The 22,699-nt window shown below is 44.2% G+C and overlaps 1 protein-coding gene across 1 annotated transcript in view; it reads left to right on the top strand.

Moving 5' to 3' along the window:
- The window catches only part of LOC126125798 (short transient receptor potential channel 4-like), a 282,592-nt gene that overhangs the window by 83,459 nt on the left and 176,434 nt on the right, over positions 1-22,699 (top strand). The window contains exon 5 of the mRNA XM_049915137.1: positions 11,755-12,025. Coding sequence (XP_049771094.1) covers positions 11,755-12,025 — 271 coding nt within the window. The remainder of the gene's footprint in view (positions 1-11,754; positions 12,026-22,699) is intronic.

The raw sequence follows: 22,699 nt of genomic DNA, 5'->3' as shown, positions 1-22,699 counted from the left end.
TTCGTACCTACCATTCAGAAAACGTCTGATCCAGTTGTTCATCAGAAAAATGCATCGAGTGAACTGTACCATGTTGAAACCACATACGTACACGGATATCAAGTGGGGTGTCTTCATAACAGCGTAGGGGAGTGTGTGACTGGGAACATAGAAGACGTAGGCTCAGTTGAATAAGGAGAAAACAGATACCAGGCTGAAACTTCCTGGCAGATTAAAACTGTTTGCCGGACCGAGATTCGAACTCGGGACCTTTGCCTATCACGAGCAAGTGCTCTACCATCTGAGCTACCCAAGCACGACTCACGACCCGTCCTCACAGCTTCCATTCTGCCAGTACCTCGTCTCCTACCTTCCAAACTTCACAGAAGCTCTCCTGCGAACCTTGCACTTCTGGAAGAAAGGATATTGCAGGTAAATGGCTTAACCACAGCATGGGGGACGTTTCCAGAATGAGATTTTCACTCTGCAGCGGAGTGTGCGCTGATATGAAACTTCCGGTCAGATTAAACCTGTGTGCCGGACCGAGACTCGAACTCGGCTGTGAGGACGGGTCGTCAGTCGTGCTTGGGTAGCTCAGGTGGTAGAGCACTTGCCCGCGAAAGGTAAAGGCGCCGAGTTGGAGTCTCGGTCCGGCACACAGTTTTGGTCTGCCAGGAAGTTTCACTCCTCTGCAGAGTGCGTTCGCAGGAGAGCTTCTATGAAGTTTGGAAGGTAGGAGACGAGGTACTGGCAGAATTGAAGCTGTGAGGACGGGTGGTGAGTCGTGCTTGGGTAGCTTAGATGGTCGAGCACTTGCCGGCGAAAGGCAAAGGTCCCAAGTTCGAGACTCGGTCCGGCACATGGTTTTAATCTGCCAGGAAGTTTCATATCAGCGCACACTCCGCTGCAGAGTGAAAATCTCTTTCTAGATACCAGGCTATTAGCCATTCACCGAGTATGTCCATTCACAGGTTCACTGCAGACCTGGGTTGACTACTCTTCGCAATTGTAGCATAGTGGTTCCCAATAATTCATAAATGACGATTACAACCATTAGAGACTCCGTCTCTCGTGAAAGCAGGCTTCTTCCGAAAAAAGCACGAAGGGGGTTCAGAACGATATGCAACAAATTTTTAGGTAAATATCAGATGAAAAGCAGAAATGGTTTTTGAACATCGTGGGATATTCCCGCTGGTGGCACTATACGTAGCCGTCAAAATGGAATCCGCAACGAAGGTGCATTACAGGCAGAGAGCAGTCATTGAGTTTCTTTTGTCGGAAAACAGAGCATCGCAGATATTCATAGGCAGCTGGAGAATGTCTACGGAAACCTTACACTGAACAAAGCACGATGAGTCGTTGCGCGAGGCGCCTGTCATCACCGCAACAAGGTCGCGCAAACATGTCCGATCTCCCGCGTGTAGGCCTACTGCTTACAGCTGTGGGTCTTACATTGTTGGAGCGTGTTCGTCGCCACAAAAATGCAAATGAACTTCTCCTTAGCCCGCCCGGTTAGCCTCGCGGTCTAAAGCACGGCTTTCCGAATTGGGGAGGAGCGCCTGGTCCCCGGCACGAATCCGCCTGGCGGACTTGTGTCGAGGTCCGGCGAGCCGGCCAGTCTGTGTATGTTTTCTAGGCGGTTTTCCATCTGCCTCGACGAATGTGGGCTGGTTCCCCTTATTCCGCCTCAGTTACACTATGTTGGCGATTGCTGTGCAAACAAATTCTCCACGTACGCGTACACCACCAGTACGCTACCACGCAAACATAGTGGTTACACTCGTCTGGTGTGAGAAGTTCCCTGGGGGGGAGGGGGCGAGGGGTCCACTGGTGGCCGAACCGCACAATAACCCTGAAAGAGTGGTTCGGTGTGGGGTAGCGGAGGGGTAAAGTTGACTGCTGTAGTTGTCGTGGGGTTGTGAATCACTTCGGCTGCAGCGGGGGCGGAACCTCTCCGTCGTTTCAAGGCCCCCGGTTAACATACAATACAAAACTTCTCCTTCTTCATGACAACGCAAGTCTCACACAAGTCCATGCACCCGAGAGGAGCTCACAAAGCCTCATTCGACTGTTCTTCCTCATCCACCCTAGAGCCTGGTTGCCACACTTCCAACTTCCATCTGTCTGGTCCAATGAATGATGCACTCTGGGCAAGCAGTACGTGGATGATGGGGAGGTCTTTGTTGCAGTAAAACGTTGGCTTCGACGTCGACTGGTAGAGTGGTTCCATGTGGACATGCAACCCCCCCTTCCCCCACCCCCAGTAAGGTGTGTCGACCGGTAAAGTGGTACCATGCGGACATACAGACCCCGCCCCCTCCTCCCTCCCAGTAAGGTGGCGTAATATAGTCGCATCGAGCAGAGATTATGCTGAAAAATGAGGTTTTGTAGGCAAAAGAGTGGGGAATAATATGGTGTAGTGTAATCCTGAATAAAAAAACCTGCTTTCAGAAAAAATAGTCCTGCATTACTTATTGAACGTCCCTCGCACACACGCAAAACGCGGTAAAATGAGAATCTATCATACAGTGCTGTATCACCTTTTAACTCGACATGACACGGATCCTAAATCAGTAGGGATTAAACTCTCTCTAAAAATAGGAGTGTAGCTGCTGACCCCATGCTGCTTTCAAAGCAGTGCTTTGCTTGACACTTATTTCACATGCAACTGACTGAAGGTTCCTCTTTAAGGGAAACAAGCATCGCTTTTTCGAAGTCGGAAGTCAGTACAGCTCGTTATGCTGTTCGTTCCTCGTATTATAGTGCCAGTATCCCTTTTTTTTCTTAACCGTTTGAAACGTGCTATACGTCGAATGTCTCCTAAGTGAGTACTTGACACCATAAGCCCAATTAGCTTCGCTACAGTCTTTTTCATTTGGCTTTCTGTGTATGAGAATCGTGCCGCGTTCTCCCAAATCAGGTACAATGCCAAACTATTCGGGATAATCGACTGTAAACGTCTGCTTGTAGATACAGACTGCAGTCTTACGGATCTTACTTCACGAATGACTCGTTAGTTGCACCTTACTTCATCTGCAGTGCTGCAACCCTCACGTTGGCCACGTTTGACTATGTTACAGCGGTCCAACCACGTCCTTACTTATCAAAAGACAAAGAACGACTCTTATGTTGTCGTTTCCCATTAACAGAGTTTTTCTCACTGACAGAGTTTGGCAACATCACGTTTGAGTTCGTAATTTTTGACTCTGTCGTTTCCAGAGAGTTCTTCATAATCTTTGTTAAATAGATATTTTTGTAAAGGCCTCGTCGCTACTGCTGTGGAGTTGCCACTATTGTTACTGTAGGCCGAGTGTGTAAGTTCGTGAAGCGGCTTCTGGTGCAGTACTTCGCTCAGACAATTTCTCCCTATTAGACAGATACGCCCAGGGTCAGGTAACAGGATAGGAGAACGAAGCTTCTACATCACTCCAACAAATTAGTAACAAAGTCACACAAATGAGTTAAAAAGGTTTACTTATCTTCGTGACTTGTAGAATAATGAAGTCTGCAACACTGCATGTAATATAACACAAAAAAACGCCATCAATGGCTAAGTGCAAATAATCGTAGGTTAACTTTGGAATGAAGTAAATCTAATCTAATCTAATCTTCACAGTACTTAGCAAATGCAATTTATAGCTGACAGTTCACTTCTAAGATTCACTAAACGACGTTCCCTGTCTAAGTCAGCCTTGGACGATGATCTGTAAGCGGGCGCGAGCCGCTCTTCTCTCTTCCGAGTACGCTTCTGTCCGTTGCCGTCCGGTCATTGGCGGATTGCACTCGGCCGGCAACTGGCCGAGGCGAGGTTGATGTCTTCATCCTCAGCGCCGCCCCTGGCGCAGGTGGAACTCGCGCAAGTGGCGAGTCTTCATGGCACTGGTTCCAGCTCTCATCTTTGCACCTGTGGTGCCTTTTCCCTAGTTGTGTCTTGTTCGGAAGAAACAGCAAATATCTCGTTCCTGAATGCTTTTATGAACACTACAGGATAACTCTGTATATTTAGTAGTAATAGCAGTAGTAGTAGTTGTTGTGTCTAGACAAGACAGCCTAGACACAATGAGAGGAAGCCGAAAAGCACGCGCTTAAACTCACGCAGGCTGGCGTGAGGTCTGAAACGGGATGCGTAATGAATGCTATAAAGAAAAGTACGTAGCTTCTGGAATACTTAACTTTAATCCACATTTGTAGAACATCGCTCTTGATGATACATTAATAGAATCTCAATATCAATTGAATACGGCGCCTTGCTAGGTCGTAGCAAATGTAGCTGAAGGCTATGCTAACTATCGTCTCGGCAAATGAGAGTGTAATTCTCAGTGAACCATGGCTAGCAACGTCGGCTGTACAACTGGGGCGAGTGCTAGTCAGTGTCTCTAGACCTGCCGTGTGGTGGCGCTCGGTCTGCCATCACTGACAGTGGCGACACACGGGTCCGTCGTATACTAGCGGACCGCGGCCGATTTAAAAGCTACCACCTAGCAAGTGTGGTGTCTGGCGGTGACACCGCAGTAGTAGTAGCAGTAGCAGCTTTATTCATCCGTAGATCTCTTTTTACAAGGATATAGGGCATGTCAAAGTATTTACAAGTGTAGATCAATTAAAAATAAGCTAATTCGTATATACATATATTTACAGACTTCTAGTTACAGACAATCATGAATTTTACTCCTGGTATACAATACTTTTTGTACAAATAACTTATTAAATAATGTAATGGCACATTGTTCACTCATATCTCACTATCAGTCACTGCACACACTATACACACATTGTTTCATAACACTTCACTCACTACACACACACACACACACACACACACACATACATACACACACACACTAGTGCTCTCTGGGCTATTTTCTGAACCGCAACTTCCCATTTGCTATCCTGAAAAACTGAGTCAGCATCCCTCCATAATGAATGAGATTTTGAGCTCAGAAAGAGGAAGAGGTGTTTGTATTGTGGCATGCATAACGTGGGGGAAAGTATTTCTAGAAAGGGAAAAAACAGAAAGTGAAGGTTTTATGTGGGATGTTGGATATTTTATAATCATTATTATTATTATTTATTTGTATAACATTTTTATCTAACCCCTAATCTGTTTTAGCTAAGTAATCCTTCAGTGTATAAAATGTATTGCAAAACAGGTACTTTTTAGCTGCCTTTTTAAATAAGTGTATTTTTGCAATTTCTTTAACCTCTTTTGGCAATTTATTGTACAGTTTTATTTCTTGGTAGAAAATGCTGTTTTGAGTTTTATGTTTATTTTTTCTTGGTAAATGTAAGTTGAGTCTATCTCTTGTTGCTAGGTCATGGACAGAGCTGTTTATGTAACAAAAAGACACTGCATGTTTCACACTGATGATAGGATTCTAAGGACATAACATGCTGGTGACATTCTGTTTGCAAGTATCTTTGTGTGTTCACACCACTTCAACTGAGAATCATTATTCATTCCTAGAAATTTTGCATTTGTTACGCAGTCTATAGAGGTGCCATCTACATTTAATTTAACATTGTCATTTTTCCTCTTCAAACTGAAATTCATGGCATTAGTTTTCTTTATGTTCAATGTCACTTTATTACTTATTCACCAATCATAAACTTCCTTGAGAGTTTCATTTGGTTTCTTGGCAAGGAGTTCTCTTGTTCAAATGGTTCAAATGGCTCTGAGCACTATGGGACTCAACTGCTGTGGTCATAAGTCCCCTAGAACCTAGAACTACTTAAACCTAACTAACCTAAGGACATCACACACATCCATGCCCGAGGCAGGATTCGAACCTGCGACCGTAGCGGTCGTGCGGTTCCAGACTGTAGCGCCTTTAACCGCTCGGCCGCTCCGGCCGGCAGTTCTCTTGTTTTCTGAGTGACTATAATATTGCTGTCTTCAGCGAAGAGGATTTTTTCACCATGAGTAACACTACTGGGAAAGTCATTGATGTGTATCAGGAACAGTATTGGTCCTAATATTTTACCTTGTGGAACTCTTATATTAATGTATTTTGGTTCTGATAAGTGTTTTACTAAGTGTTTAGATCTATTTGAAGTACATGTTATCTCTACCCTTTGTACACTATCTGTTAGGAATGATCGAAACCAGTCATAAGCTACCTCCCTTGTTCCTAATGCTTCTAATTTAGTTAATAGAATCGTGTGGTCGACTGTATCAAACGCCTTAGAAAGATCCAAAAATATGCCTGTGACACACTCATCTTTATCAAGAGCATCAAGAACAACTTCTATGAATTCTACTATGGCTGACTCCGATTTTTGCCACTTCGGAAACCAAACTGTGATTCACTTAAAAGATTGTATTTATTCAGGTAATCATTAATCTGTCTTTCATAGTTGCTTCTATTATATTTAAGAATGCTGACAGCAGGAAATGGGTCGGTAATTTTCTGTGTCTTTTGCATTACCTTTCTTAACCAAAGGCACAACTCTTGCCTGTTTTAACTGCTCTGGAAATGTCCCTGATGTGAAGGATTCATTTATTATATTTGTTAAGGGGCCTTGTATAATCTCTATGCATTGTTTCAGTACACATATTGGTACTTCATCTAAGCCTACTGACTTTTCATTTTTTAGTTTTTGAATTGTTTTACTGACTTCATTCTCTGTGGTTGGAAGTAACATCATTGTATTTAGTGCAACATTATTTACAGGTGTTATATTTGTTTCGTGGAATTTTTGCTGTAACTTCTCTGCAATACTTGAAAAATGCTCATTTACATAGTTTGCTAAGTGCTGTGGGTCATTTATTACTTTACCCCCCTCCCTTAGCAGTATGTTATTCTGCATTTGTTTGCCTCCCCTGTTTCCTTTTTATAACATTCCCAGACCGCTTTGCTTTTATTCTCTGCATTATATATTATTTTGTCATTAAATGACATTTTTGCAGCAATCAGCACCTTCCTATAGATCTTTTTGTACCTATGATAGAAATTTAAGAATTCTGGATCACTGTGAATCTTTTTCATGGAACTGAGGTGTTTATGTGTTTGGGAGGACTTCTTAATACCTGCTGTTATCCATCTGTTTTTGTGGGATGTTTATACAGACATGCATACTTTTGGAAATGCCTTTTCGATGTTCAATTTAAACAACGGGGAGAATTTAGAAAATTTCATATTCACATTGGTTTCCTTATACACTTCATCCCAGCTTTGTTTTTCTAGTTCCTCTGAAAAATCTTTTATTTTGATTTTTGATAGATGTCGTTTGTAGGCTCGTAGGTTAGGAAATGATTCGCTGCCTGACTTTACTGTTGTTATTTGACAGAGATGGTCTGATAGTCAGAGATCTTTTACAGCTACATCACATTTTCCCCTGTTCGTATTTGTTGCCACATTGTCAATTATTGATGAAGTTGTAGTGAAAAAACCCTTGTTGCACTATTGACCAATTAGGACATGCCAAAACTTTGAAGGATGTTTATGAAGGTGCTGCTGGATTCATTTATGATGTTAGTGATGATGTTAATGTCCCCACACAAAATTATGTTGACCTTTGTACTTGAGACTTTATCTAGAACTTCTGTTAACTTATTGAAAAAAGTATCCACACTACCACTGGGAGATCTATACACACATAAAATGGTTAATTTCTTGATGATATCAATCCCTGTTAATTGAATAGCTGATATATCCAAGTGTTTGTCTTCACTTACGGTATTGAGGTCAGGTCTTGATTTGAACTGTGTTCCTTTTCTGATATAAATGCATGATCCTCCACCCCTTGAAGCAGTTCTTCAGTAAGAGTTTGCCCTTTCATACGATGATAACAGTACATGTTGGATTTCTGTCTCTCTACACCAGTGCTCAGTAATACAAACTATAGTGCAGTTCAAACATTGGAGTTCAACTTCTAAGAGTTGCATTTTATTTTTTATTGATTGCATGTTTTTATGGAGGATTGTTAAGTCTGTGAAATGCCCCATGTTACTCTTTCCAATGGTTTGTTTTTCTTTGTGGCATCTGGTATTTGTGATATTTGAGGTGTTAAAATCTGTCTTGTGTGTGATTGTTTTAATATTTTTTAAAGTGCTAGAGATACTCTTTAGGCAGGGGAATCTGTTGTCTGGATTTATCTTAAAAAAGACCTACTTTACATACATATGACAACAGGTATTTAACCATGTGTGGCCCGAGATCCACCCCCTATACTTTCATGAATCAGCTGTACCAACCTTCCCTTCCCAGTCCTGTTTAGGTGTAGGCCACGCGTAGTGAAACCCCATCTGTTGATAGATGTAAAACTGTTCCTTCCTATACACACGGACGTATGTGGTCTTATGGGAAGGTAAATCTGCAACTATGAACGTCTACGAGGGTAATTCCAGTTGTACTATGTATTAATGTACCTTCCTACTGCACTCGGATAAGCACGGTCAGACGAATGAAGAAGAATGAGTACTTAAATGCCTCTTTCGGCGAGGTAATAAGTCTAATGCTGTCTTCGCACCTCCTATGGTAGCGAAACGTAGGAGACTTGTATATTCGCTTCACACTGATTCTTGAAACACTATACGTACGCTTTTGCAGGAAAGTTGGCGTCTATTTTCAAGTGTCTGACAGATTATGTTTCGCAGCATTTCTGGAACTTATTTGTGCAGCATGCTGAACACTATAGTTCAGAGTATCCGTAACTGTACTAATTAATTAACAACAAATTACAACACCAGTTGCAATTTTTTTGAACATCTCATTTGACTGATTTCCGTCAATCTCCCATGAGTCGGGCCAATCTGTGGCCAACCGTATTGCCCTCTCTGTATACGTTCAATATCCCCTGTTACTATCCGTCCCATACATGTGAATAATATTCTAGGCTGACTCGCATGAGTGTTTTGTAACTAATCTGCTTCGTACACTCATTGTTTTCCCCAGCACCCTACCAATGAGGCAAAGTGTACCGCCTAGCGTCTCTACCATTAAAATAAAGGGTGTCCCACTCAAACCTCCCTGATTTCAAGGACGCAGGAGAGAAAAACCACAGTAGGTACGGCAATGAAAAATGCACCACATTGTAGAGCATGTCAAAGAATTCATATTCCCGCGCTAGGAGTGCAAGTATCGCCGCCAGAGTGCAAAATAGACGCATAAAGTGAAAATGGCGGCCGGCCCGAGTGGCCGAGCGGTTCTCGGCGCTACAGTCTGGAACCGCGCGACCGCTACTGTCGCAGGTTCGAATCCTGCCTCGGGCATGGATGTGTGTAATGTCCTTAGGTTAGTTAGGTTTAAGTAGTAAGTTCTATGGGACTGATGACCTCAGAGCCATTTGAACCATTTTTTGAAAATGGCGACTCCAGAGCAGCGCCCACAAGTAGTAGTGTGGTTTGCAGAAACAAAATCGTCCACTACTGGGCAAAGGAATTATCGTCGCGTGTATGAATGTGATCCACTTGATATGAAAACAATTAAGGAATGGTATAGGACATTTCTGGAAACAGGAAGTGTCCTGAAACATTCTGGCAGTGCACGTTACGGAGTTTCAGAAGAGACAGTGGAGGACATCAAACAAACTTTTCTCAGAAGCCCACGCAAGTCAATCGTCAAGAATCCAAGCAACTTGATGTACCTCGATCAACATTGCATTGTGTAGGCCACCAGCGTCTTCGTATGTGTGCTTTTACAAAGTGCAAATTCTGCAACATCTGACGCCAAACGACAAACCACGCCGACAACAATTTGCTGCAGATGTACTGCATCGTATTGATATGGATGCCAGCTTCCTGGAAAGTTGTTTATTCTCAGATGGGGCAACCTTCCATCTATCAGGAAGGGTTAATAGGCATAATGTTCGTATTTGGGGTTCGCAAAATCCGCACGTTGTCATTGAACATGTTCGTGATAGCCCTAAACGTCTGGTGCGGGGTAATACACGACAGGATTGCTGGACAGTTCTTCTTTGCGGAAAAACAGTGAATGGGTCAGTGTGGACATGTTGGAGCAGTTAGTGTACCCTCAGATGCAAGACTTGCAACTCAACATCATTTTTCAACAAGATGGAGCTCCGCCACATTGGTCAACAGCTGTTCGCTAGTTCCTAGAGAGGAAATTTCCCAATCGCTGAATCGGACACGGAGGACCCGTTTCCTGGCCCCAACGTTCACCCGACATTGATTTTTTTTATGTGGGGATTAGTGAAGGACTGTGTGTATGCGACCAAAGTGGACGATATTCCCACGTTGCGATCGTATCACTAATGCCATTGCAACAATAACAGAGGAAATGTTACAAAGAACTTGGCAAGAAATTGAATATAGACTCGATATTCTTCGTGCGACATATGGTTCACATGTAGAGGTGTATTGATGATGATGTTGTCGTTGTGGTCTTCAGTCCTGAGACTGATTTGATGCAGCTCTCCATGCTACTCTATCCTGTGCAAGCTTCTTCGTCTCCCAGTACCTACTGCAACCTACATCCCTCTGAATCTGCTTAGTGTATTCATCTCTTGGTCTCCCTCTGCGATTTTTACCCTCCACGCTGCCCTCCAATACTAAATTGGTCATCCCTTGATGTCTCAGAACATGTCCTACCAACCGATCCCTTCTTCTAGTCAAGTTGTGCCACAAACTCCTCGCTGGCTGGTGTGGCCGTGCGGTTCTAAGCGCTTCAGTTTGGAACCGCGTGACCGCTACGGTCGCAGGTTCGAATCCTGCCTCGGGCATGGATGTGTGTGATGTCCTTAGGTTAGTTAGGTTTAAGTAGTTCTAAGTTCTAGGGGACTGATGACCTCAGTTAGTCCCATAGTGCTCAGAATCATTTGAACCATTTGAACAAACTCCTCTTCTCCCCAATTCTATTCAATACCTCCTCATTAGTTATGTGATCTACCCATCTAATCTTCAGCATTCTTCTGTAACAACACATTTCGAAAGCATCTATTCTCTTCTTGTCCAAACTATTTATCGTCCACGTTTCACTTCCATACAAAGCCACACTCCACACAAATACTTTCAGAAACGACTTCCTGACACTTAAATCTATACTCGATGTTATCAAATTTCTCTTCTCCAGAAATGCTTTCCTTGCCATTGCCAGTCTACATTTTATATCCTCTCTACGTCGACCACCATCAGTTATTTTGCTCCCCAAATAGCAAAACTCGTTTACTACTTTAAGTGTCTCATTTCCTAATCTAATTCCCTCAGCATCACCCGACTTAGTTCGACTACATTCCATTATCCTCGTTTTGCTTTTGTTGATGTTCATCTTATATCCTCCTTTCAAGACACTGTCCATTACGTTCAGCTGCTCTTGCAGGTCCTTTGCTGTCTCTGACAGAATTACAATGTCATCGGCGAACCTCAAAGTTTTTACTTCTTCTCCATGGATTTTAATTCCTACTCCGAATTTTTCTTTTGTTTCCTTGTATTGATGATAAATAAACAAATTCTTTGAGCTGCTTTACAATGTCGTGCATTTTTCATTGTCGTATCTACTGTGAGTTTTTTTCCTGGGTCTTTGAAATCAGGGAGGTTTGAGTGGGACACCCTGTAATTAAAGTCGGAAAGCAGTGTTTGCTGGGAGAGCCTGATGGGCAGGTACAGCCACCTGATTGGAAAAGTTTTTCTGACCTTTGCGCACAAAGGCACCTGCCAGTCAGCGTGGAGAAGGTCATTCTGTTCGGGATATTATATTGAGCGCAGAACATGTTCACTGATGTTGGCCGATTGTTTTGTGAATCACTTCTTTTGCCCTTCTTGTTAACAACAGTGCCCCCTTTGATAGAATGGCGGCAGTGGTTCTTTGCTAACGGCAGGTGCTGGCGTGGGAGTGGACGGGCGATTGGGTAGAGTGGCGCACGCGGTCGCTGCCGATGCGGGCCCTGGACGTGGTGACCCGCATCCCGATGCTGCCCATCATCGCGGGATGGTGCGTCGTGGCGCCGCAGAGCCGCATGGTGCGCCAGTGGTCGCTGCCCATCAACCGGCTCATCTCCAGCGTCGCCGCCTACGTCGTCTTCCTCACCCTGCTCTTCCTCGAGTCCAACACCGACAAGAAGCTCCTGCATCGGGGACCGCCAGACACCGGTCAGTCACCATCTGTTGTTGTGGTCTTCAGTCCTGAGACTGGTTTGATACAGCTCTCCATGCTACTCTATCCTGTGCAAGCCACTTCATCTCCCAGTACTTACTGCAACCTACGTCCTTCTGAATCTGCTTAGTGTATTCATCTCTTGGTCTCCCTCTATGATTTTTACCCTCCACACTGCCCTCCAATGCTAAATTTGTGATCCCTTCATGCCTCAGAACATGTCCTACCAACCAGTCCCTTCCTCTTGTCAAGTTGTGCCACAAACTCCTCTTCTCCCCAATTCTATTCAATACCTCCCCATTAGTTATGTGATCTACCCATCTAATCTTTAGCATTCTTCTGTAGCACCCCATTTCGAAAGCTTCTATTCTCTTCTTGTCCAAAGTATTTATCGTCCATATTTCACTTCCATACATGGCTACACTCCATACAAATACTTTCGTAACGACTTCCTGACACTTAAATCTATACTCGATGTTAACAAATTTCTCTTCTTCAGAAACGCATTTCTTCCCATTGCCAGTCTACATTTTATATCCTCTCTACGTCAACCATCATCAGTTATTTTGCTCCCCAAATAGCAAAACTCCTTTACTACTTTAAGTGTCGCATTTCCTAATCTAATTCCCTCAGCATCACCTGACTTAATTCGACTACATTCCATTATCCTCGTTTTGCTTTTGTTGATGTTCATCTTATATCCTCCTTTCAAGACACTGTCCATTCCATTCAACTGCTCTTCCAAGTCCTTTGCTGTCTCTGACAGAATTACAATGTCATCGGCGAACCTCAAAGTTTTTATTTCTTCTCCGTGGATTTTAATACCTACTCCGAATTTTTCTTTTGTTTCCTTTACTGCTTGCTCGATATACAGATTGAATAACATCGGGGAGAGGCTACAACTCTGTCTCACTCCCTTCACAACCGCTGCTTCCCTTTCATGTCCCTCGACTCTTATAACTGCCATCTGGTTTCTGTACAAATTGTAAATAGCCTTTCGCTCCCTGTATTTTACCCCTGCCACCTTTAGAATTTGAAAGAGAGTATGCCAGTCAACATTGTCAAAAGCTTTCTCTAAGTCTACAAATGCTAGAAACGTAGGTTTGCCTTTCCTTAATCCTTCTTCTAAGATAAGTCGTAAGGTCAGTATTGCCTCACGTGTTCCAATATTTCTACGGAATCCAAACTGATCTTCCCCAAGGTTGGCTTCTACTAGTTTTTCCATTCGTCTGTAAACAATTCGCATTAGTATTTTGCAGCTGTGGCTTATTAAACTGATTGTTCGGTAATTGTCACATCTGTCAACACCTGCTTTCTTTGGGATTGGAATTATTATATTCTTCTTGAAGTCAGAGGGTATTTAGCCTGTCTCATGCATCTTGCTCACCAGATGGTGGAGTTTTGTCAGGACTGGCTCTCCCAAGGCCGTCAGTAGTTCTAATGGAATGTTGTCTACTCCCGGGGCCTTGTTTCGACTCAGGTCTTTCAGTGCTCTGTTAAACTCTTCACACAGTATTGTGTCTCCCATTTCGTCTTCATCTACATTCTCTTCCATTTCCAGAATATTGTCCTCAAGTACGTCGCCCTTGTATAGACCCTCTATATACTCCTTCCACCTTTCTGCTTTCCCTTCTTTGCTTAGAACTGGGTTTCCATCTGAGCTCTTGATATCAAGATATCAAGAGCTCAGTCACCATCTAGTCACTGCAAATTCTCAATAAATATTCGGGAAAAAACTGAGTTGAACTGCAGTAGGCAACAACATGTTTATAGCATGATGTTTTTCTATATTTCTTTCTTTCACTTCCTCACGAGTAGGCAGGCTCGCAACAAAACAGTCATAGCAACGATAAAATTATTCAAATGAAGCTATAACTGTGGGTTCAAAACTGAAAACAGATAACAATTTGCCGGCTTAAAATAACGTAATTTTATAACTTTTAAAATTTTACATGCTGGTGTTATCTCTCAGGGTTCTCTTTTTTGCTCGATTGATTAGTAGTGCATTTCTGTGTGTTCTGCCGAATTGTTTCCATTTTTTGCATAAAATGGAAACAACAACGCGGCAGAGTATTCGTGATTTATACATGGGGTGACCAGACGTCCGGATTAATCCGGACATGTCCTCCATTTCAGCTCCTTGTCCGGGGTCCGAGGGGATTTTTACAGTGTCCGTCTTTTTCGCTAAGTTGAGCGTAATTCAGTTAAATTTACAATTCGTCCCGTTCTATTGCCCTTTTCTTAAATACTTTAACTATCGGCACAGCTTTCGTGATAAACACGCGCGAAGGCGGTGTTAGTAGGTGGCACCAGGATCGTCGATGTTACCGTTGATCGACCTATAAGCGAATGCAAATATCGATTATTTAAAATTTTCGTTTCGTATCTTCGCTTTGTATTGGCTTGGCTTCCTGTAGTGCACGTGTGAGTTGTGAGTGTAATTTTTAACAGAGTGAGTTATCTAAAACATTTGGCTATGCCTAAACGAAAGCGTAGATTTTCTGATGTCCTTTCCTGCAAATATCCGGCTTTCAAGAAAGGGAGAAATGAATTTGAAGCGGAATGTGAGATTCGTGGAGCTGGAACGTACGTTTCAGTGGCCAATAAAGGTAAGAAATAACTCGACAGATTAACTGTCATGGTTTTATTTCATTGTTTCATAGTCATTCAATTTCTTTGTATTCGGAAGGTTAAAGTGCAGTTTACATGTCGTCAGCTGCTGCTTGAACTGTAGATGTTGGTAGCGGTGCGTCGAATGAAGGGAGGTGAATAGTCTTACGTTTTTCGCTTTGTAAACAATTTCGTGTTGTTGACATAACAAAACAATTGACGCCACACTGTCACCACAATCACTGTTTTTAATTTAAAATAAAAAATATTGCTCTGGGAATCACTACCTGACCACCAGTAACAATTAACTACTAGTTTTAACGGTAATTCCCGATAGTCACGTGACTTGTCCAAAGCTGATGGGTGGTATCCTCATCTGCAGTTGACCCGTTTGATGTGTCCTCTTTTTTTATTCCTTTGTCCTCCTTTTTGAAGCTGTTTATCCTCCTTTTTAAACAACTGCATCTGGTCACCCTATGTATACAACAATTGGAAAGGCACATTGATGATGAGACTGAGGCTGTTATGAGACAGACGATGTGGTGTATGAGAACCATTATTTTCATGACGGAGGAAAAAATATAAATATTATATATGGGACTATGAAAGAGAAATACGCAAGCTTAAATCGAAAGTTATGTGTAGGGGAAGAGGAGGAAGCTTCAAATGGCTCTGAGCACTATGGGACTTAACATCTGAGGTCATCAGTCTCCTAGAATTAGAACTACTTAAACCTAACTAACCTAAGGACATTACACACATCCATGCCCGAGGCAGGATCCGAACCTCCGACCGTAGCAGCAGCGTGGTTCCGGACTGAAGCGCCTAGAACCGCTCGGCCACAACGGCCTGTGAAGAGGAGGAAGAAGCGAAAGGACAGGCTGGAATGAATGTAGGACGAGACTTGGTTAGACTTGACTGATAGAATATACTGAATTTCAAGACGGGTCTCATCGTTGAAGAATGGTAGTCGGTTAACATTCAGGCAAGGATAGGACAGAGAAGTCCTAGAGGTGTATAGAAGTTGTGATATGCGTGACGTAAGTGTAATGGAGAAGCGGAGTAGCAGGATTAGTGATTAGAGTCAATTTTGGATGCAAGGACTCGTATTCCCAGTTAATGCATCCGTTTCTATGTCCTTCAGGAAGAGAAGTTGAAACGTCCCTTTAGAAAAATTTATAAATTACTGTGCTGATAAACCTCTTACGTTATTTGATTTTCAAACAACTGAGCAAAACTGAACGTACTCAGACATTTCTCTCTTTACTTATTCTGATCAACACTAAACTAACACACAATATTTTTAGCGCAACGCAATTTGACGTTCAATAATACCTACAAAAGAATGGCCCTGACTAACATTAACCTATACCTTTCACAAATCACATACCTCACAAAAATCTTCGTTACTCGAACTACTGCAACACAGCGAGCGCCAATACTGCCAGCTAAATAAAAGATTCTAACTACTGAAGGCACTAACTACTGATAGGCATAGTTAGCAAATGAAAGATTTTGATAGAGAACAAACAATGTACACTCCTGGAAATGGAAAAAAGAACACATTGACACCGGTGTGTCAGACCCACCATACTTGCTCCGGACACTGCGAGAGGGCTGTACAAGCAATGATCACACGCACGGCACAGCGGACACACCAGGAACCGCGGTGTTGGCCGTCGAATGGCGCTAGCTGCGCAGCATTTGTGCACCGCCGCCGTCAGTGTCAGCCAGTTTGCCGTGGCATACGGAGCTCCATCGCAGTCTTTAACACTGGTAGCATGCCGCGACAGCGTGGACGTGAACCGTATGTGCAGTTGACGGACTTTGAGCGAGGGCGTATAGTGGGCATGCGGGAGGCCGGATGGACGGACCGCCGAATTGCTCAACACGTGGGGCGTGAGGTCTCCACAGTACATCGATGTTGTCGCCAGTGGTCGGCGGAAGGTGCACGTGCCCGTCGACCTGGGACCGGACCGCAGCGACGCACGGATGCACGCCAAGACCGTAGGATCCTACGCAGTGCCGTAGGGGACCGCACCGCCACTTCCCAGCAAATTAGGGACACTGTTGCTCCTGGGGTATCGGCGAGGACCATTCGCAACCGTCTCCATGAAGCTGGGCTACGGTCCCGCACACCGTTAGGCCGTCTTCCGCTCACGCCCCAACATCGTGCAGCCCGCCTCCAGTGGTGTCGCGACAGGCGTGAATGGAGGGACGAGTGGAGACGTGTCGTCTTCAGCGATGAGAGTCGCTTCTGCCTTGGTGCCAATGATGGTCGTATGCGTGTTTGGCGCCGTGCAGGTGAGCGCCACAATCAGGACTGCATACGACCGAGGCACACAGGGCCAACACCCGGCATCATGGTGTGGGGAGCGATCTCCTACACTGGCCGTACACTACTGGTGATCGTCGAGGGGACACTGAATAGTGCCCGGTACATCCAAACCGTCATCGAACCCATCGTTCTACCATTCCTAGACCGGCAAGGGAACTTGCTGTTCCAACAGGACAATGCACGTCCGCATGTATCCCGTGCCACCAAACGTGCTCTAGAAGGAGTAAGTAAACATCCCTGGCCAGCAAGATCTCCGAATCTGTCCCCCATTGAGCATGTTTGGGACTGGATGGAGCGTCGTCTCACGCGGTCTGCACGTCCAGCACGAACGCTGGTCCAACTGAGGCGCCAGGTGGAAATGGCATGGCAAGCCGTTCCACAGGACTACATCCAGCATCTCTACGATCGTCTCCACGGGAGAATAGCAGCCTGCATTGCTGCAAAAGGTGGATATACACTGTACTAGTGCCGACATTGTGCATGCTCTGTTGCCTGTGTCTATGTGCCTGTGGTTCTGTCAGTGTGATCATGTGATGTATCTGACCCCAGGAATGTGTCAATAAAGTTTCCCCTTCCTGGGACAATGAATTCACGGTGTTCTTATTTCAATTTCCAGGAGTGTATTTACCTTAATAGTGTTCAAAAGTCATTATATATATATATATATATATATATATATATATATATATATATCAGTTCATGACATCCAGTCTTACAAATTTACTGTCTCTGATGGACACACGTCCAGATCACCCGCTCTCAAAACTCCGCCATCTCTCTCCCCACATCCACCACTGCTGGCGGCTCACCTCCAACTGCCCAACACTACAATAGCAAAAATTCCAACAATGCAACCAGCCACAGACTGTACACAGCACAGTCAGCGATTTTCATACTGGCGTTACCAACATAAAAACCTAAATAGCCTACTTACAAAGTGTAGGAACTGGAAGAGTTGAAGAGGACGCGAGTTAGAAGAGGCAGGCGGATGAAGGCAAGGCGAAATGTATGTTAAAGAATTTGAAAAATTTAAAAGAGGCAGACATCCAGCCAACAGTGACATACCCTGTAGGTTTGGATAGGATAAATTAGAGACATGTAGGTAAGGATAATGTTAGAAGGATGTGGACACAGGTGCGGCATAACAGCAGTTACAGCCGGGGTCAGGCTCTGTGATGTATAGTAAGGTGTGCATTCCAGGGTTAGCTTTTCATCGTGGTTAGTTCTAAGCACTTTACTCTCCTAGTGAGAAGATGAACGAGTGGAAATCAGTACAGCAGTAGAGTCGAGAGATGCGGACAAAGAGTGCGCATTTGCTTGTCTGTGGATTATATTCCAATTTCCATCTGTTACACCATTTGATTATTTGATTGAGAGACGTATGTGGGGAGGGACGCGAGTGAAAGTATGATGGTATCGTGGGTAGCTACATAGGCGAAGGAAGGAAAAATGTGGTTTAGCGTTCCGTTGACGACGAGGCCGTTAGAGACGGGAGTAGGCGATGTCGTTAGAACATTGGTGGAGGTAAGTGGAAGTGAAGGTCTGGGAATGTCGGTAGCGCACAGGCTGTTCAGAAAAGGGAACACATTTAAGCTCTGGTGCACATCTTGTAGCATATATGACCATATCTGACACGCCATGAGTCCGAGTTACCACTTGACTGGATTTTGCTGGTTACTACGAAGTTTTTCATTCTGTTTCGACAATGGTGCTGTAGAGAACTTGAAACAGAAGTGGTGCAAGATACACATAATATTTATTAAGCAATATCTACAACAGTGTGACAGCCTCGATTATACTTCAAGAAGCAGCAAAGCAAACAGATTCCATTTAACCACACGTATTTTCTGCAGCCTCAGAAAAAGTTTTTGAGTGTTGAACTGGAATGAAACAGGGATAGGCACATCGGATCTTATGTGAGCAACTTTCTCCCAGCGGATGAGATTATTTTTTTTTTTTTTGTTTCGACAATAGAAAAATTTCTTCCTCTAATTAACGACAACTAGAGCATGTATAGCAGTAGTAGTTTTATTCATTCTTGGATTACTTTCACAAGGTTATTGGTCATGTCAAGGATTAAAAGTAAAGAACAAAAAACGTAATTTCTTTGCACAGAAATATACATAATTATTGGTTATTTTGTGCTTGTTTGCGTTCATAGCCCTACAATATTTTAACAAGGAAAAGTTCCGCCTAAATTTGTTTATGATGCGGTTTCGGTATGGTGCCGTGTTCAAATAATAGCCCACTGTGAAGTGTGACAGTCCACGTTCATTACTGTTAGGAAAACATTGTCCCATGCCAACCATTTTAACTTACTTCAAGTCATACCTGTACGTATTAGAATACATAAGATTCCTCGTCGCCTTTATAAAAGGATGTGTGCCTCCACATTACAATTCCTGTCGAATTCACCTAAATACTGTACTGTTAGCACTGTCCGTGCGTCAAGTGTGACAACTGTCCAACTCATACTCATAGCGTACCTCTATCTCGGTGTTCGGAGCCACTGTCCTAGCAAACGTTAGAGATCTCGGCTGCGAAGGAGACACTCAGTTAATTTAAGCAGAGTGTTAGGGACGAAACTACTTTCGGGAAGTCCGATGTTTAGTATTAAGTAACATGGTTAGAACATCTAAAGGGCGCCGAAACTTAGTTGTAGGTTACAGAACGCTCTGTTCAACAACCATCAACAACCAAAGTACACGTTGTTTCCGCGCAGTATAAAATGTGTACATATCTGGAGTCGTACGCGTTACCTTACAAATTCGTTTTTGACAGTGGGATGGAGGATATTTTCATGTCATATTTTTTTGTTCTGGGATGAAACTGAACTGAGTGGAAATCGCTAGCTGCTAGGCGATGAAGTGCATCTGCTCATGAATATTGACTACCTTTCCTTCATGGCATTCTCAGAGTTGACAAAGTGCCATAAAGTAATAGGAGGCTATCTGCCATCATTCGACTACGTCTTCTAAGGCTTGGGTCAGTTGCTAGACTCTCCTCGATGGCCCAATTCAGACACCAACATGATAGGTAATAATAGCAAGAGTTAGGTTAATTTTCTGCCTTTTTTGTTTTAAAATGACAGTAAATAATGTCGTGTGGCCCACAGCCTTGTACAAACATAAAGATTTGACGCCATCTCGACAATTTCTCTACCAGTTTTGTTGCTTATCACTTGAAACAGTCTCTCATTTGGCCTTAACCATACCAGAAGTTCCTGAGGTTATCACCCTGAAACAAATTCGGAACTTCAGCGTCAGTAACCAGAGACACTGCTCGTTGACTACAGAGGTGAGCGATATTACACACTATCTGATCAACAGCACCCAGACACCTGATAGTGGACATTAATATGGGGTGACTCCACTCTTCACCTTTATGAATTCTTAAATTCCGTTGGGACACTTTGAGTGAGGTATCTGAATGTCTGTGGAGGAATGGCAGCCAATTCTTCCTCAACAGCTGAAACCAGAGAAGGTAGTGACGTTGGACCTTGGATCCACACTAATGCTCATAAATTAAGGTTAATTCCAGAATGTGGGGCCACACAACGTGGCACTACACAAAACTGGCGCTAATAGCATAGGCACATAGGGAACACACACGACACAGATCTGTAAGTCCTCGGTATTGGTGATAAGTTGAGAAAACCGTCCCGAAACACATGTGCTACAAAACGCCACTGTTTCCTGTGCATGTACCCCGACATCAGTATGGGATATCATAACCATGCACACGTACACAGGCTGCACAACGGGTTGGCATACTCTGGATCAGGTGGTCGAGCAGCTACTGGTGTATAGCCACCCATTCTTGCACCAGTGGCTGTCGGAGCTCCTGAAGTGTTGTAGGGGTTTGAAGACGTGCAGCGATACGTCGACTGAGAGGATCAGAGACGTGGTCGATGACGTTTAGGTCTGGAGAACAGGCAGGCCGCTCCATTCGCCCGATATCTACCGTTTCAAGGTACTCCTCCACAATGGCAGCTCGGTGGGGCAGTGCGTTATTATCCACCAGGAGGAAGGTGGGACCCACTGCGCTCCTGAAAAAGCGGTCATACTGGTGCAAAATGACATCACGATACACGTGACCTGTTACATTTCCTCTGTCAAAGACATGCATGTTGTACGTGCACCAATCATAATCCCACCCCACACCATCAAATCACAACCTCCATACAGGTCCCTTTCGATGACATTAAGCGGTTGGTATTTGGTTCCTGGCTCACGACAGATGAAAATCCGGCGAGAATCACTGTTCAGACTATACCTGGACTCGTCTGTGAACCTAACCTGGGATCACTGTTAAAATGACCATGTACTGTGTTCTTGACACCAGGCTTTACGGGCTCTCCTGTGACCAGGGGTCAGTGGAATGCACCTTGCAGGTCTCCGGGCGAATACACCATGTCCGTTCATTCGTCTGTAGATTTTGTGTCTGGAGACAGCTGTTCAAGTGGCTGCAGTAAGGTCCCGAGAAAGGCTACCTGCAGTATTCCCTGGCCGTCTGCTGGCACTGGTGGTGAGATATCGGTCTTTTTGTGATGTTGTACACTGTGGACGTCCCGTACTGTAGCGCCTGGACACGTTTCCTGTCTGCCGTAATCTTGAGATCACAGTTTGTGGCACACGGAGGGCCCGTAATACGACCTGCTGTGTTTGACCAACCTCCAGTCGCCCTAGTATTCTACCTCTCATAACGTTATCAATGTGTGTGTTTTGAGCCATTTTCAACACGCAGTCACCATTAGCACGTCTGAAAACGTCTGCACACTTACTCGCTGCACCGTACTCTGACATGCACCAACACACCTCTGCGTATGTGTACTGCTGCCAGCGCCACCGTGCGATGACCGTAGGTCAAATGCACCGCATGGTCATACCCCGAGGTGATTTAAACCCGCAAACCGCCCACCAGAGCGTTGTTTCACCATGTATCAGCATTATGCTCAATTTATGAGCATGAGTGAATGTGAAGTCGCGGGTCTAACTCATCCCAAAAGTGTTCCATTGGGTTCAGATCAGGACACTGGGGACGGCTGCCTATTTCAAGAATGCTGTTGTCCAAAACCACTGCCTCACAGTCGCAGTTTCATGACAGGACGCATTTTCATGCTGATACAAACACTCATCGTCTGGAAACTCTTCTCTGCTGTACATAGTCCACAGTGCTGTATATATGTTCACATCCTTCCGAATTTTGCATTTTCTTAAGCGCAATAAAGGAATCACTCCCTAACCATGAGAAACACTCCCATACAATAAAACCACCTTCTTCGTACTCCACTGGTGGCACTACACATCATGGCAGTAACATTCTCAAGGTATTCTCCAAACTCAGCCCGTTCCATCGGATTGCCACACGGTAAAGCGTGACTGATCACTCTAAATCACTCGTTTCCAGCCACCCGCTGTCCATTGGCATCGCTCTTTGCTCCACCTCAAATGTCACTTAGCACTGACTACAGAAGTGTGTGGCTTATGAGGAGTTGCTTGACCATTGTACCAGTATTCATGAGTAGTCTCACATTTAGGTGAAAATAACTTGCCGGCCGAAGTGGCCGTGCGGTTAAAGGCGCTGCAGTCTGGAACCGCAAGACCGCTACGGTCGCAGGTTCGAATCCTGCCTCGGGCATAGATGTTTGTGATGTCCTTAGGTTAGTTAGGTTTAACTAGTTCTAAGTTCTAGGGGACTCATGACCTCAGCAGTTGAGTCC

This window comes from Schistocerca cancellata, chromosome 1 (assembly GCF_023864275.1).
Source record: "Schistocerca cancellata isolate TAMUIC-IGC-003103 chromosome 1, iqSchCanc2.1, whole genome shotgun sequence".
Classification (NCBI taxonomy): Eukaryota; Metazoa; Arthropoda; class Insecta; order Orthoptera; family Acrididae; genus Schistocerca; species Schistocerca cancellata.
Note: the sequence above shows the minus strand (reverse complement) of the source record. Positions and strands in the feature narration are given on the sequence as shown.